The sequence below is a fragment of the Hipposideros armiger genome, unplaced genomic scaffold, assembly GCF_001890085.2.
Source record: "Hipposideros armiger isolate ML-2016 unplaced genomic scaffold, ASM189008v1 scaffold_44, whole genome shotgun sequence".
Taxonomy (NCBI): Eukaryota; Metazoa; Chordata; class Mammalia; order Chiroptera; family Hipposideridae; genus Hipposideros; species Hipposideros armiger.
In genome coordinates, this window is record NW_017731394.1 from 4,145,626 (window position 1) to 4,158,113 (window position 12,488).

Genomic DNA, 12,488 nt, shown 5'->3' on the forward strand with positions numbered 1-12,488 from the left:
CTGAAGTGTACTTGGCGTATAAGACGACCCCCCACTTGGAGGCATATTTTTCAGGGCCAAAAAATCGTCTTATACGCCGGCAAATACGGTAGGCATAAATCTAATAAAATATATAGGACTTGTATGCTGAAAATTATACAACATAGATGAAAGAAATCAAAGATCTAAATAAAAGGAGACACATATCATAATCATGGATTAGAGGATTCAACACACTAAAGATGTCAACTCTCCCCTCATTGACATACAGGTTTAATGCAAATCCTATCAAAATCTCAGCATGTTTATTTTTTTTAAGATATAGCCAAGATCATTCTAAAATGTATACAGGCGGGCAAAGGAACTAGAATAGCTAAAGCAATTTTGATAATGAAGTAGGAGGAATCACTCCATTTCATTCTAAGACTTTATAATAATATAGTAACCAAGACTGTATAATATTGTCAGAGGGACAGACACATAGATCAATGAGAAAAAATCGAGGACCTTGAAATCGACCCACACAAATATGCCCAACTGATTCTTGACAAGGTTGCAAAAGCAATTCAATAGAGGAGTAACAGACTTTTCAATAAGTGGTATGGAACAATTGGACATACACAGGTCCCCCCAAAAAAATCTCAAGCTGCCTCACATGTCTGATACAAAATTGACTCAAAATTGATCAAGGGCTTAAATGTAAAACATAATGTAAATGTAAAACTATAAAACTTTTAGGAGAAAATTTGGGGATCTATGGCTTGGCAAAAAGTTCTTAGACTTAACACCAAAAGCACAATCATAAAAGGAAAAATTGATAAATTGTATCTCCTCAAAATTAAAATTTTTGCTCTGCAAAAGTTCTTGTTATGGGTTGAACTGTCTCCCCCCAAAATTCATATACTGAAGTCCTAACCCCCAGTTTCTCAAAATGTGACCTCATTTAGAATTAGGGTTCTTGCAGATGTAATTCAATAAGATGAGGTCATAGGGTAGACCTTAATTCAAAATGACCTTATTTAAGGGGGAATTTAGACACAGAGACCCAAACAGGGAGAACACCACGTGAGGATGAGTGCAGAGATCTACAAGCCAAGAAACACCAAAGAGTACCAGAAACCAACAGAAGTTACAAGAGAGGCGTGGAGCAAATCGTTCTTCGTAGCACTCAGAAGGAGCCAAACGGGCTGATACCTTGATCTCAGATTTCTGGCCTCCATAACTGTGAGACAATAAATTTATGTTGTTTAAACCATTGAGCTTATGGTACTTTGTTAAGGCAGACCTAGCAACCTAATACAGCCCTTACGCAGAGGATGAAAAAGACAGCTACAGATGAGGGGAAAATATTTGCTAACCACATATCCAACAAAGCACTAGTGTTTAGAATATATAAAGAATCTTAAAGCTCAAAAGTAAAAAAGCAAACATCCAATTAGGATATGGGCAAAAGACATAAAGAGATATTTCACTGAAGAAGACATACAGATGGTAAATAAGCACAAGAAAAGATGTTCAACATCGTTAACTATTAGGGAAATTCAAATTAAAACCACAATGAGATATAAATATACATCTATCAGAACAGCTCAAATAAAATATAGTGATGACAACAAATGCTGATGAGGATGGGGAGAAACTGGACAGCTCATACATTGCTGGTGGGAATATAAAGTGCACAGCCACTCTGGAAAAGTTGGGCAGTTTTTTTAAAAAACAACTAAACATGCACTACCAAATGATCCAACAATTATTTATTTCAAAGAAATAAAGACTTATGTTTATACAAAACCTGTACACAAATGTTTACAGCAGCTTATTTGTAATAGCAAAACACTGGAAACAATCTAGATGTCATACCATGGTATACTACTCAGCAACAAAAAGCAAAGAACTATTGATACATACAACTGTGGATGACTATTGGGAGAACTGGGCTAAGTGAAAAAAGCCAATCCCAAAAGGTTACATATTATATGATTCCATTTTTAACATCCCTGAAATGAAATGAAAAAACTGTAGAAATGAAGAACAGATTAGTGGATGCCAGAGGTTAAGGAGGGGGCGGGGGCAGAGGGGAAGTAGGTGTGGTTATAAAAGGGCAACATGAAGGATCCTGTGGTGATGGAAACGGTCTGTATCTTGACTGCATCAGTGTCAATATCATGGTGGTAACACACCATAGTTTTTCAATATGTTACCGTTGGGGAAAATGGGTAAAGGATAAATGGGATCTCTCTGTAAAATTTTTTACAACTGCATGTAAGTCAATAATTATCTCAAAATAAAAAGTTTGGGTAATTTTTTAAAAAGAAAAGGACATAGGATGATGGGAATGAAAATAAATGAACTATTGCTACATGATGGCAAGCAAAAGAAGCCAGACACACACACACACACACACACACACACACACACACAAATATGTTGTCTTATTCAATCTATGTGAAGAGTTCAAACATGGGCAATATTAAATTGACAGTGTTAGAAGTAAGGATAGTGGTTATTATTGGGTAGGAGAGTGGGGGGAGTAACAGAGCAATAAGAGAGACTTTGGGGGTACTGGCAATGTTTCAGATTTTTTACCATTGTGGTGGCTGCATGGTGTGTAATAAATCATTCAACTGTGCACTTATGATTTGTGCACTTTTTTTGTATGTATGTTACACATTCACAATGAAATAAGTTTATTAAAGAAATAAAGTCCAGACCATGAATAGGCATGGGAGGGGGAGTGGGGAAGAGCAGGCACAACGAGGGTGAAAAAGGAACTAGGCTGGGAGCTGAGAGCGCTAGATTTCCAGTCCCAGCTTTATTACTTCATTAATTCATCTACAACTGTTTATTAAGCACATGCTGTGTACCAAGTGTCTGTGGTACACAGGTACTTGTTGGTGATAGATATGTTAATTACATAGATGTCTTTAGGGATGGAGTATACGAGTGAACACTGGGGAGGCGTTTAAAACAACAGAGACCATTGCATGGACCAATGATGACTGTTGTGCCATGAATGATGAACGTGTGCTACACACAGCTGCTGAGTGTCATTAACTCAACCCTCTTCATCTGGTGTTTGGTTGTTTTTTTTTTTAAATCCTCATGGATCTTACATTCTTGTGAGAAAGACAGACAAAGAGACGTATAGTGTCTGCCAGTGACAAGTTCTACGAAGGAAGATAAAGCCGCCCCTTCGACAGGGGAAGTCAGAAGTTAGGCAAATAATTCCAGTCCATCGTTTCATTTGATCCTTACAAAGTGCTATGAAGTACGATCCCTTTCAACCTCACAATCTTTCAGATGATTATCAGGAGAGTGCTTGGGCCCTTACACAGGTCAAAGCAAGTACAGAAAACCCGGGACTCCAGGGAACAAAGAACGCACACTTTAATCAGGGGGCTGGGAGCACGAAGAGCAGAGAATTTCTCAACCACGGAGCGCTCAGGGGCTGCTGGATGAAATCGGAACTGGCCACGTGGGCCCAGCAATTACCCCCCTATTACACCAACCCCGAGAGCCAGACCAGAGACCATTAGTACGAGGCATTTGTACAGCGCCTTCACAACCATTATCATATTTGTCCCCCCATCATTCGGTCCGGGCGTTATTTTGTTCCTGCTTTTAAAAAGCTCAGAAAGGCGCAAAGACTTGCCCGGGGCCACACAGAAAGGTAGTGGCAGAATCGTGGCTCCAAATCAAGGTCGGTTTATTCCCAGTTCTTGTTCCACTTAAAATCTCGGGGACAAGGGCCCGACTCACGTTGTCGCCGCCCCTCCAATTTACCTTCAGCAGGCTCTGCAGCGCTGCGAAGTTTTCTGCTGTCAACGCAGCCATCTTCCCCGGGTCATGTGACCGTCTCACTGGGCGAAGCGCTGTCACGTGGCCCTGACAGCCGCCGCGGGGCATGCTGGGGGCTGCAGTCCTTCAGAGTGGCGGGAGCTGCCCCGCTCGTGGCACTGCGGAAAGGGGAGGAGCCAAGTAGGGCGATGTAGACGGCTGGATGGCCCAGCCGGGAGACGCGAGGGTGGTGGGATAAGGAGGACGCGGGCGCGGGATGGCTTTCGCGGGAGGAAAATCGGCTTCTTTACTTACCAGATCAGGGGAAACTCTGATTTTCCCTTGACCCAAGTGATGGGCTGACTGATTGGAGGAATGCGCCTGCATTGGCAGACACCTTGGAAACCTAGCTGTTCAAGAGTGATCAGCGTACCTGGATGCTTGGAATTAAAATGTGGCTGCCCATATAGGAATTCTTGGAATTTGTCCCTCCCCCCCTCCCCCATCTCGAAGAATGTAAAATAGCTTTCACGTTAGAGTTTCCTTCTGTATGGGGTAGGTAGGAGCTGGTATTATTTGCATTGTCCAGATGGGGAAGCTGAATCATTTAGGGTTTTTAGTGACTTTCCTGGAGTCCTAGGGGATATCTTGTTTTAAAGAGCAGGTGGGGAAGTGTTTGTGAGAGGTAGGGAGGGAGGCAATCCAATGAAAAATATTACCTGCTAGGTTCCTATTACATCTATAGTGGGGGTGGTTCATGGAAATGATTTGATTTCTTTATTCAACAAGGTAGTTACAGTGAATGTGACAACAGGTTTTGAGTGGCAGTACAGGGCTCTGATTTGCCCAGGGCTCCGAGATGCTACCTTAAACACAGACTGAAATGGTTGAGTCGTGGAACTTGGTTTTTAAGGAACCACGTGTCCTCTGCACCTCAACCCCACAGGTTCTGGCATTTCTCTTATTCATCTTTAGTATCTGGTTGGCTCTTTCTTTTTCCAACCCCACTTCCTTAGCAAAATTTTACTCAAAACAGGTTATGATCATTTCCAGCTCAAGAAAGATGATCTAATTGTGAAATTCCAGAAACTGTAAGCTAGTAAGGACATTTGTTCCTCTGCCACCTACTCCTCTCTCTCCTATTTTCTGTGAGGGTGTTGTTCTAGCCTAAGAAAATAAACCCAGGTTGTCTGAGGATGAACCCATGCCTAGACTAGAAGATTTTAGAACCACATTGTCATGGAGTCCTGTGCCCACCTCTCTTTTTTGGCCTCTCCCTCTTCTCCAAGGAGCCACATGGCTTGATTCTTGTTTTCTGCCATAAGCCACTTACCGTATTTCCCCATGTATAAGACGCACACTTTTTTGAAAACTTTGGGGTCTAAAACCTGGGTGCGTCTTATACAGTGGTTGTAGATCGTTGTCACGTCATTTAAGAAGCGTGGGATTTCAAATGCCATAGATGGAACTGAGGACGAGGCAATTTATGAAGACAGTGATTCGTCATCAGACACAGATGAGGACAAGCTAATGGTTGGGAGTTTTGACAATGATGAGGAGTTGTATGAATTTTATGATGAATAAACTTGAGTTCAATAACTTTATATAATACATTTTTTTTCAAGTTTTGGGCCCCAAAATTAAGGTGCGTCTTATACATGAGGAAATACAGCTTTGGGTTAAACTCCTGCCCGGTATTCATAGGGGCCAGCCTAGTGCCTTGAGTGAATTGAATTTGAACAGCATCCAAAAAGTGCTTAGACTAATATTAATTTCTGTGACTTTTTTTTGCGGGGACAGTGCCTTATTACTTGCAGGACTGTGTGTTTCTTGCCTTGCTTTAGAAAGATGAGCTGTGTAGTCATCGCCTTTCAAGATGGCCTCCAATGATCCCAGCCTCCCGGGATTCACACCTTTGCCTAGTCCTCTCCCACATTGTGCCAGGATTAGTCTGTGTGACTAAAAGCAGGTGGCAGAAGTGATGGTATGTCACTGCTGAGATTAGTTATAAAAGATTGCGGCTCCTTGGTGCTCACTAGTGTACCTGCTCTCTTTTCTTGGATCTCTTGCTCTAGGGAAAGCAAGCTGCCATGTTGTGAGCAGTTCTCTGGAGAGGCCCACGTGGCAAAGAACTGAAGCCTCTGACCAGTAGCCAGCAAGAGGCTAAGGCCTGCCAGCAACCTCATTACTGAGTTTAGAAACAGATTCTCCAGCCCTGGCAGAGCCTTGAGATGACCGTAGCCTTGGCCAACGTCTTGACTATTACCTCATGAGAGATTCTGAGCCAGAACCACCCAGCTAAGCCACTCCTGGGTGTCTGAACTTCAAAAACTGTATGATTATAAATGTTTGTTGGTTTAAGCTACTAAGTTTTGAGGTAATTTGTTATGCAGCAATAATAGCTAATATAGGGAGGCAATAAAGCAGAGGGACTTCAGAATTCAACCTAAGTTTGAATCCCCACTCCATGTTATTAGCCGTACCTTGAACAAATTCTTGGACTTCTTTGAGCCTGTTTGCACATCTGTAAAGTGAGGTTGATCACACCTGTTTCAGAAATCAGAGCTGAGTACTTGGTGCTGCCCTCATGGGAGGGTACCAGCTCTCTTTGCCCTTATGGGCAGGTATTTGAGGGGATCTCCTGGGCTCCAGTCTGCCAGCCAGGGCCTCAAGCCTGCACCATGTCATCTCATTTTGGTAGGGCTTGCCAGGTTGCCACTGCCATGTTGCTTTTAAAGGTTTGCTTATAGTCTAGGGAGCTTCCAGCAATCCCTAAACCGTAAACATTTTCATGGGAAGGAACAGAGTAGAATGTTAGGGTTTCAATTCCATAATTTGACCCCATTGCCTGGCTTTCCTTAGGCCTAATCTGATTTCTTTTCAATGCTGGGTATATGAATTTGTGCTTTCTTTCATTTATTTAGTAAACTTCCTACTTGCCAGCCTCCATCCTAAGCCTCTTACACATTTATTGATTTATTTACCTCTCATTACAATCCTATGTGATACACACACACAGAGTGCCATTATTTTTCCCATTTTACATATGGAAAAACTTAGTCACAGGGAAGTTAAGTAACTTGCTCCAGGTCACACAGCTAAGTAGTGGCAGAGCCCATATTCAAAACTTGAGCAGTCTGACTCCACAGCCTGTGCTATTAACCACCGAGGTGTACATGTCTCCTTGTCTTCACATAGCTAAAAATTCAGTCTTCCTCTGTCTGGATGTCTGACACCTTCCCCAGGGGTCAAGAGCAATCTAAGGGTGTTGCTGTTCAGTCAACCCAGTGGTACGGTGAGGATGATATGATGAGTAGAAGGGGTAACTTGGGCTTTGGAAAAAGACCCAGGTTAAATTCCTGCCTCCTGTGTACTTCTGGCAAGTTAGTTCATGCCTCTGAACCTCAGTTTCCTCATCTGTAAAATGGGAACAACAATAATTAAAATATATTTTGACGATTAGGAGGACCTCAAGAAAGACTTATACACAAAGAAGGATTATTTCTCTGGTGACTCCACTGTAGCCACTGGCAGCAATAAGGGCAGAGCTTTCCTGTGCTATGGGAAAGGATTTGCACTAGGGCGACCAACCACCTCAGTTTTCCTAGAAATGAGAGATTTCCTGGGACACAGGACTTTCAGTGCTAACACTGGGACAGCCTTGGGCAAACCAGGCCAGTGAGTCACTCTGGTACAAGCCCTGAGCCTTTGAGGAAAAGCATCCTTAGAGAATGCTTGTCCTGTCTTCTCAAGTAGGCTGATGCGAAAGGACCGATATAGATGCAGAATTTTTTAATAGAAGGTGATTAAGGGCGGCAATCTAAGTTTGGGGGTTCTTTTTTGTTACTAACTTTTTTGAGATGTAATTCACATGTACAATTTACCCACTTAAAGTATACAATTCGATGGATTTTACTATATTCACAGGATTGTGTAACCACCACCACAGTAATCTTAGAACATATTTACTAGCCCCGAAAGAAACACCATACCCTTTGGCTGGCATCTCCCCAACTCTCTTCATCACACCCCAAACCTAGGCAACTATTAAACTACTTTCTGTTGCTATAGATTTGTCCCTTCCAGACGTTTCATATTAAGTGGAATAATGTGATATGTGGTCTTTTTTATTGGTTTATTCCACTTAGCCTAGTATTTTCAAGGTCTGTCCATGTTGTTGCATGTATCAGTACTTCATTCCTTTTGGTTGATAAATAATTTCCAATATATAGATACACCACACTTTATTCATCCGTTGATGGATATTTAGTCTGTTTCCACCTTCTGGCTATCAAGAATAATGAATGCTACTATGAACACTTTTGAACAAGCTTTTGTGTAAATGTATGTTTTCTTTTCTATGGGGGTATACACCCAGGAGTTATATTGCTGGGTCATATGGAACCTCTGTGTGTAACATTTTGAGGAACTGCCAGACTGTTTCCCAAAGTGCCCGCACCATTTTACATTCCCGTCAGCAGTGTTTGAGGGTTTTAATTTCTCCACATCCTCACCAACACTTATTATTATGTTGTTGTTGTTTTTTATTACAGCCATCCCCGCGGGTATGAAGTGCTGTCTCATTCTGAGCAACCTTGTTTTGGAGTTGCGTTTGCATAGCAAGCACATTTCGTCACTTAGGTTCATTTGAAGAGACTGATGAACATTATGGGGGCTTACGTCCCCAGGCTGCCCTTTGGTTCCACCATTAAGTCCCCATTACCTTCTTTATCAGAGGAATGCCCAAGGAGTTGGATTAGGCCATGGGGCCTGTGCTCCTTCCGGGAGAGACCCCCACATTTCCCTGGTTTCCCTTTTTCTCATCCCCGTTTATGGACTCAGATGAGGATGCTATCCAGGCATGAGGGGCTGCTCTGTGGTTTCTGTCCTAAGCTACCTGCTCTCAGCCAAGGAGTGGCTTTGAAGTGACCTCATCAGCTCACCGGTAGACTGCAGATACACTGGGGACATACACTGGCTTGGAAGTGTCATCTGCGTCCAGATCAGGCATCATGAGCTGCATGATTTGAGGTTAACTCTGTACTAGCAATGTCTTAGTTAACACGGTGTTTAAAAATTGGGAGGGGCCGGCCGAGTGGCGCGATGGTCAAGAGCTGGCTTGGGACGCCAGAGGGCCCCAGTTTGGATCCCACTTGTGAGGGCCAGTGACGCTGCCCTCCACAGCTAAGATGCTGAACAACAGCTCAACCTGGAGCTGGGCTGCCGTGAGTCGCCGGCGACGGTGTAGGCTGCAGAACAAAAAAAAACAAAAACAAAAATTGGGAGATCTGACATAAAAATCCAAATTTCTGGCTTTTTTTTTTTTTGCCAATTAAGTGGTATAGCCATGCTGTCCCCACCTTCCCCCATTGCAGCAGGTGGCTGCAACGGCGTCATGGCTGACCCCTGAAGACTGGGCTCTCAGAATCCCCATGTCCTCACTGCTCTCTGTTGTGCCACAGTTGACCTTCTCCATACATTTGTCACCTGCCTTATCCCTGAGAGTATCTGTTAGTGCCACTTCCCTCAGGGACCTAATGGGGTGAATTTAGGCCAAAGCGGGCAGCAAGGCTGAATTTGGGGATTTGGGATCCTGGGTTTCCAGCCATCTCCATACCCTCTCCTCATGCGTCTAAGCAAGTTGTCGGGGGTAATGTGGACATCTAATTTGTCACTCATGCTTCTTGAGTGGTTTTTATGGGCCAAGTACTGTTCTAAGAGTTTTACATGTATTAACTCATTTACCCTCACAGTAACCCCGTTTACAAGTAGGGTCACCGAAAAAACTTGCTCACAACCCACGGGTAATTAGTGGCAGAGCCAGGGTTCAAAGGCAGGAGCAAATGAGGTCATTTTGTTCATACATAATATAGTGTCTGGTCCGTTATGGGGTTTCAATGGATGCTACTACCTAATAGCTCATCTGGCCTTACCAGCGGCTGCTGATATGCTGCATGCCTGGGCATTGGCCCCAGCCAGGTGCCCCCTCACTAAAGCCAAGAGTTGGAGTAGATGACATACGTGTTTGGAGAGATGGTATCTGTGATTCCTTTCAGCTCCAACGCTCAGTGAGTCTCTGAAAGCTGGTTAGAAAGGAGAGGGGAAGGACACACCTGAGAAGATGTCCCCCACTCCCGTTACAGAATGCCATAGGCTGGGGGTCCCAAGTTCCTCTCCCAGTTCTGACCAGCCCCGTGGCTATGACTCATGAACTCCAGAGCGCATCAGACCCAGGAGGGCACGGTGGCCTCATTTCTCATCATCCCAACCCCAGGGGGCTGATAACACACAGCATTGTCCTCATACACACAGGGCCCCGTTGTCTCCCTTGATACACAGAGAGGAGGCTTTAACAATGGCCTTGAATGGCACTTTACTCTGCTTTCTCCAATGCTACACTTGTTTTTTCAGTTCTAGAATAGGGGGAAACAATTATTTCCTGTGTGGGGTGGGGAAAGGGATATCAGTTTTTCATCTTTTCCGCCTCTCGTTAGGCCCTGGGTCAGTGGGAACTGAGTGGAGAGCCAGGCCCAGAGAGAGCTGGGACCATTGAAATGTCACCTTCTCAGGAGGCTGGAAGGTCAAGAGACCTCACCTCTCCCCTGAGAGGTGGGACCTGCCCTGGAAGAAGGGACCAAATCAGGTAACACAGGAGAGAGACTGATAGCTGCTGGCAGGGAGTCGGGGCTGGAGACAATGGCTGAGGGTCCCGCCCTAGGAGGATGGGTTTCTGGGTTTAAGACTTTCGGTTTGCTTGAGAGCCTTCTGCTAAACAAATAAACAAGCAAAAAAACTGGGGTCACTCTGCCTGTCTGACCCCCATTCAACACCTCTGATGTCTTTTGGTGACCAGAAACTTCAGGCCCCATGTGAGTTTATTGAGATGATTGTTCCATTAGTAATAGCTGCCATTGTTAAGCTCTTACTATATATATAGGTACTGTATCTGTACGCATATTACTTACGTATCTTATTATATTGATAGCCATTATAGCAAACACTTGTACATTAAGCTTCCCATTCCTGTTTGATTCAAACCCAGGCAGCCTGGTTTTAGAATATGTGCTTTTTATCACCATGCCCCTCGTATAACATTCTTTACAATAAACCAAGTTCATCACAAGGTTTCACTTTGAGAGGCCTTGATGTATAACGATAACTATGCATATTGAGTCCTCTGCCAGGCAATATTCTAAGTATTTCCACCTATTTCCTCATTTATCCCACGTAGTAACCAGATTGGATGGGTACTTTTATTCTCTCCATTTTGTAGGTGAGGAATTTGAAGTACAGAGATGTTAAGAAACTCGCTCAAGGTCACACAGCTGTCAAGTGACAGAGCTGGAACTTGAACTCAGTGCTCTCAGGCTTTATGTGAATCTAAAGCCCACCCAGCCCTATGGCTGGTTTGAGTTAGTCTCCTTCTCTGGGTCACCAGAGTTGGAGGGTGCTGTTCTGTCTCTGGCTTGGTAGAACATCTGTACTTAAGTTGTCAGCTTGAGGACTGCAGCTATTCTTAAATGGTTTGTATGTTTGTATATTGTCATTAGCTTTTGTCTTGCTCAAAGCAGACGAATTGCTTGATGGTGACAGGGAAGGAGTTTGGAATGATAATAATGGCTCAATGAATGCCATCTCTTATTTGGGGTAAGTTGCCACATATGTAGGAGGATGTATGTTAAATAAACAGGACTCATAGGGTTCCAATTTATTTTTACCTATCACTGTCCCTGAATGTTTCTATGGAACCACACTCTTTCATTGCCCAGGGATGAAAATGAAGGCTGGTCTGTGACTCTCCTGGCTGCGTTTCTCATTCCAACACTGTCTCAGCTCAGTAGTTGGTATGTCCAGGTCTGTGGAATAACCAAACCTTCAAACTTCGTTCCAAGTGGAGACTCCTCTTCCTCTTCCAGCCAGAGCGTGGAGCTGGGAAAGGGGGTCTGTAGTCAGTGTCTCACGTATGCTTCCGTCTGGCTCACTGAGGGTCCGCACCCTGGCTGGGAGAGGAGGGAAGGAGATGGAGGAGAGGAAGGAGAGGAGCAGGAAGTTCTCACTTGGTAAATATCATCCTATCGTAAGCTGGCATCTCCCCAGCTATGCCTGGTGGGTATTTAAACCTGCTTCTTTATCTCTTGGCACAACTGTGAGGATTCTTCAATGAACACATTTCTTCCTCACCTTTGGGGATTTCTGAACTGCCAGTCCCTTGAAGGTGCTTGCTGAAGACTCTTTTCCTTAGTCCCCCAGCATCTGAATGGTGCTATATTAGTTTGCTAGGACTGCCATAACAAATAGCACCAACGAGGTGCCTTAAACAATAGAAATTTAATGTCTCACGGTTCTGGAAGCTAAAATTTTGAGATCAGGGTGTAGGCAGGGTTGGTTTCTTTTGAAGCCCTGCCTTGGCTTACAGATGACGCTTTCTTCCTGTGTTCGCATGTGATCTTTCACTCTGTGTGTGCATGGCTGGTGTCATTCTGTGGATCCAAATCTCCCCTTCTTTTTTTTTTTTTTAAAGATTTTTATTGGGGAATTGGGGGGATAGGAACAGTGTTAGGGAATTGGGGGAAGGGGAACAGACAAGTTGCTGTCATTTTGTTCTTCAATCTAGTTGTGGAGGACGTTGCTTCACTGGCCCAAGTCGGCACCATCATTGCGCTCTTCCTGGGCGAGGCAGATCAGTCGCTGGCTTATGGGCAGCCGCTCACTGCGGCTGCTGGCCGCTCACG

General features: G+C 44.0%; 1 protein-coding gene across 2 annotated transcripts in view; it reads right to left on the minus strand.

Moving 5' to 3' along the window:
* The window catches only part of COMMD9 (COMM domain containing 9), a 15,167-nt gene extending 11,303 nt beyond the window's left edge, over nt 1-3,864 (minus strand). For both annotated transcript variants that reach the window (XM_019639530.1, XM_019639529.1), the window contains exon 1: nt 3,763-3,864. In XM_019639530.1, coding sequence (XP_019495075.1) covers nt 3,763-3,813 — 51 coding nt within the window. In that variant the 5' untranslated portion in view covers nt 3,814-3,864. The remainder of the gene's footprint in view (nt 1-3,762) is intronic.
* Between the last annotated feature and the right edge of the window lie 8,624 nt (nt 3,865-12,488).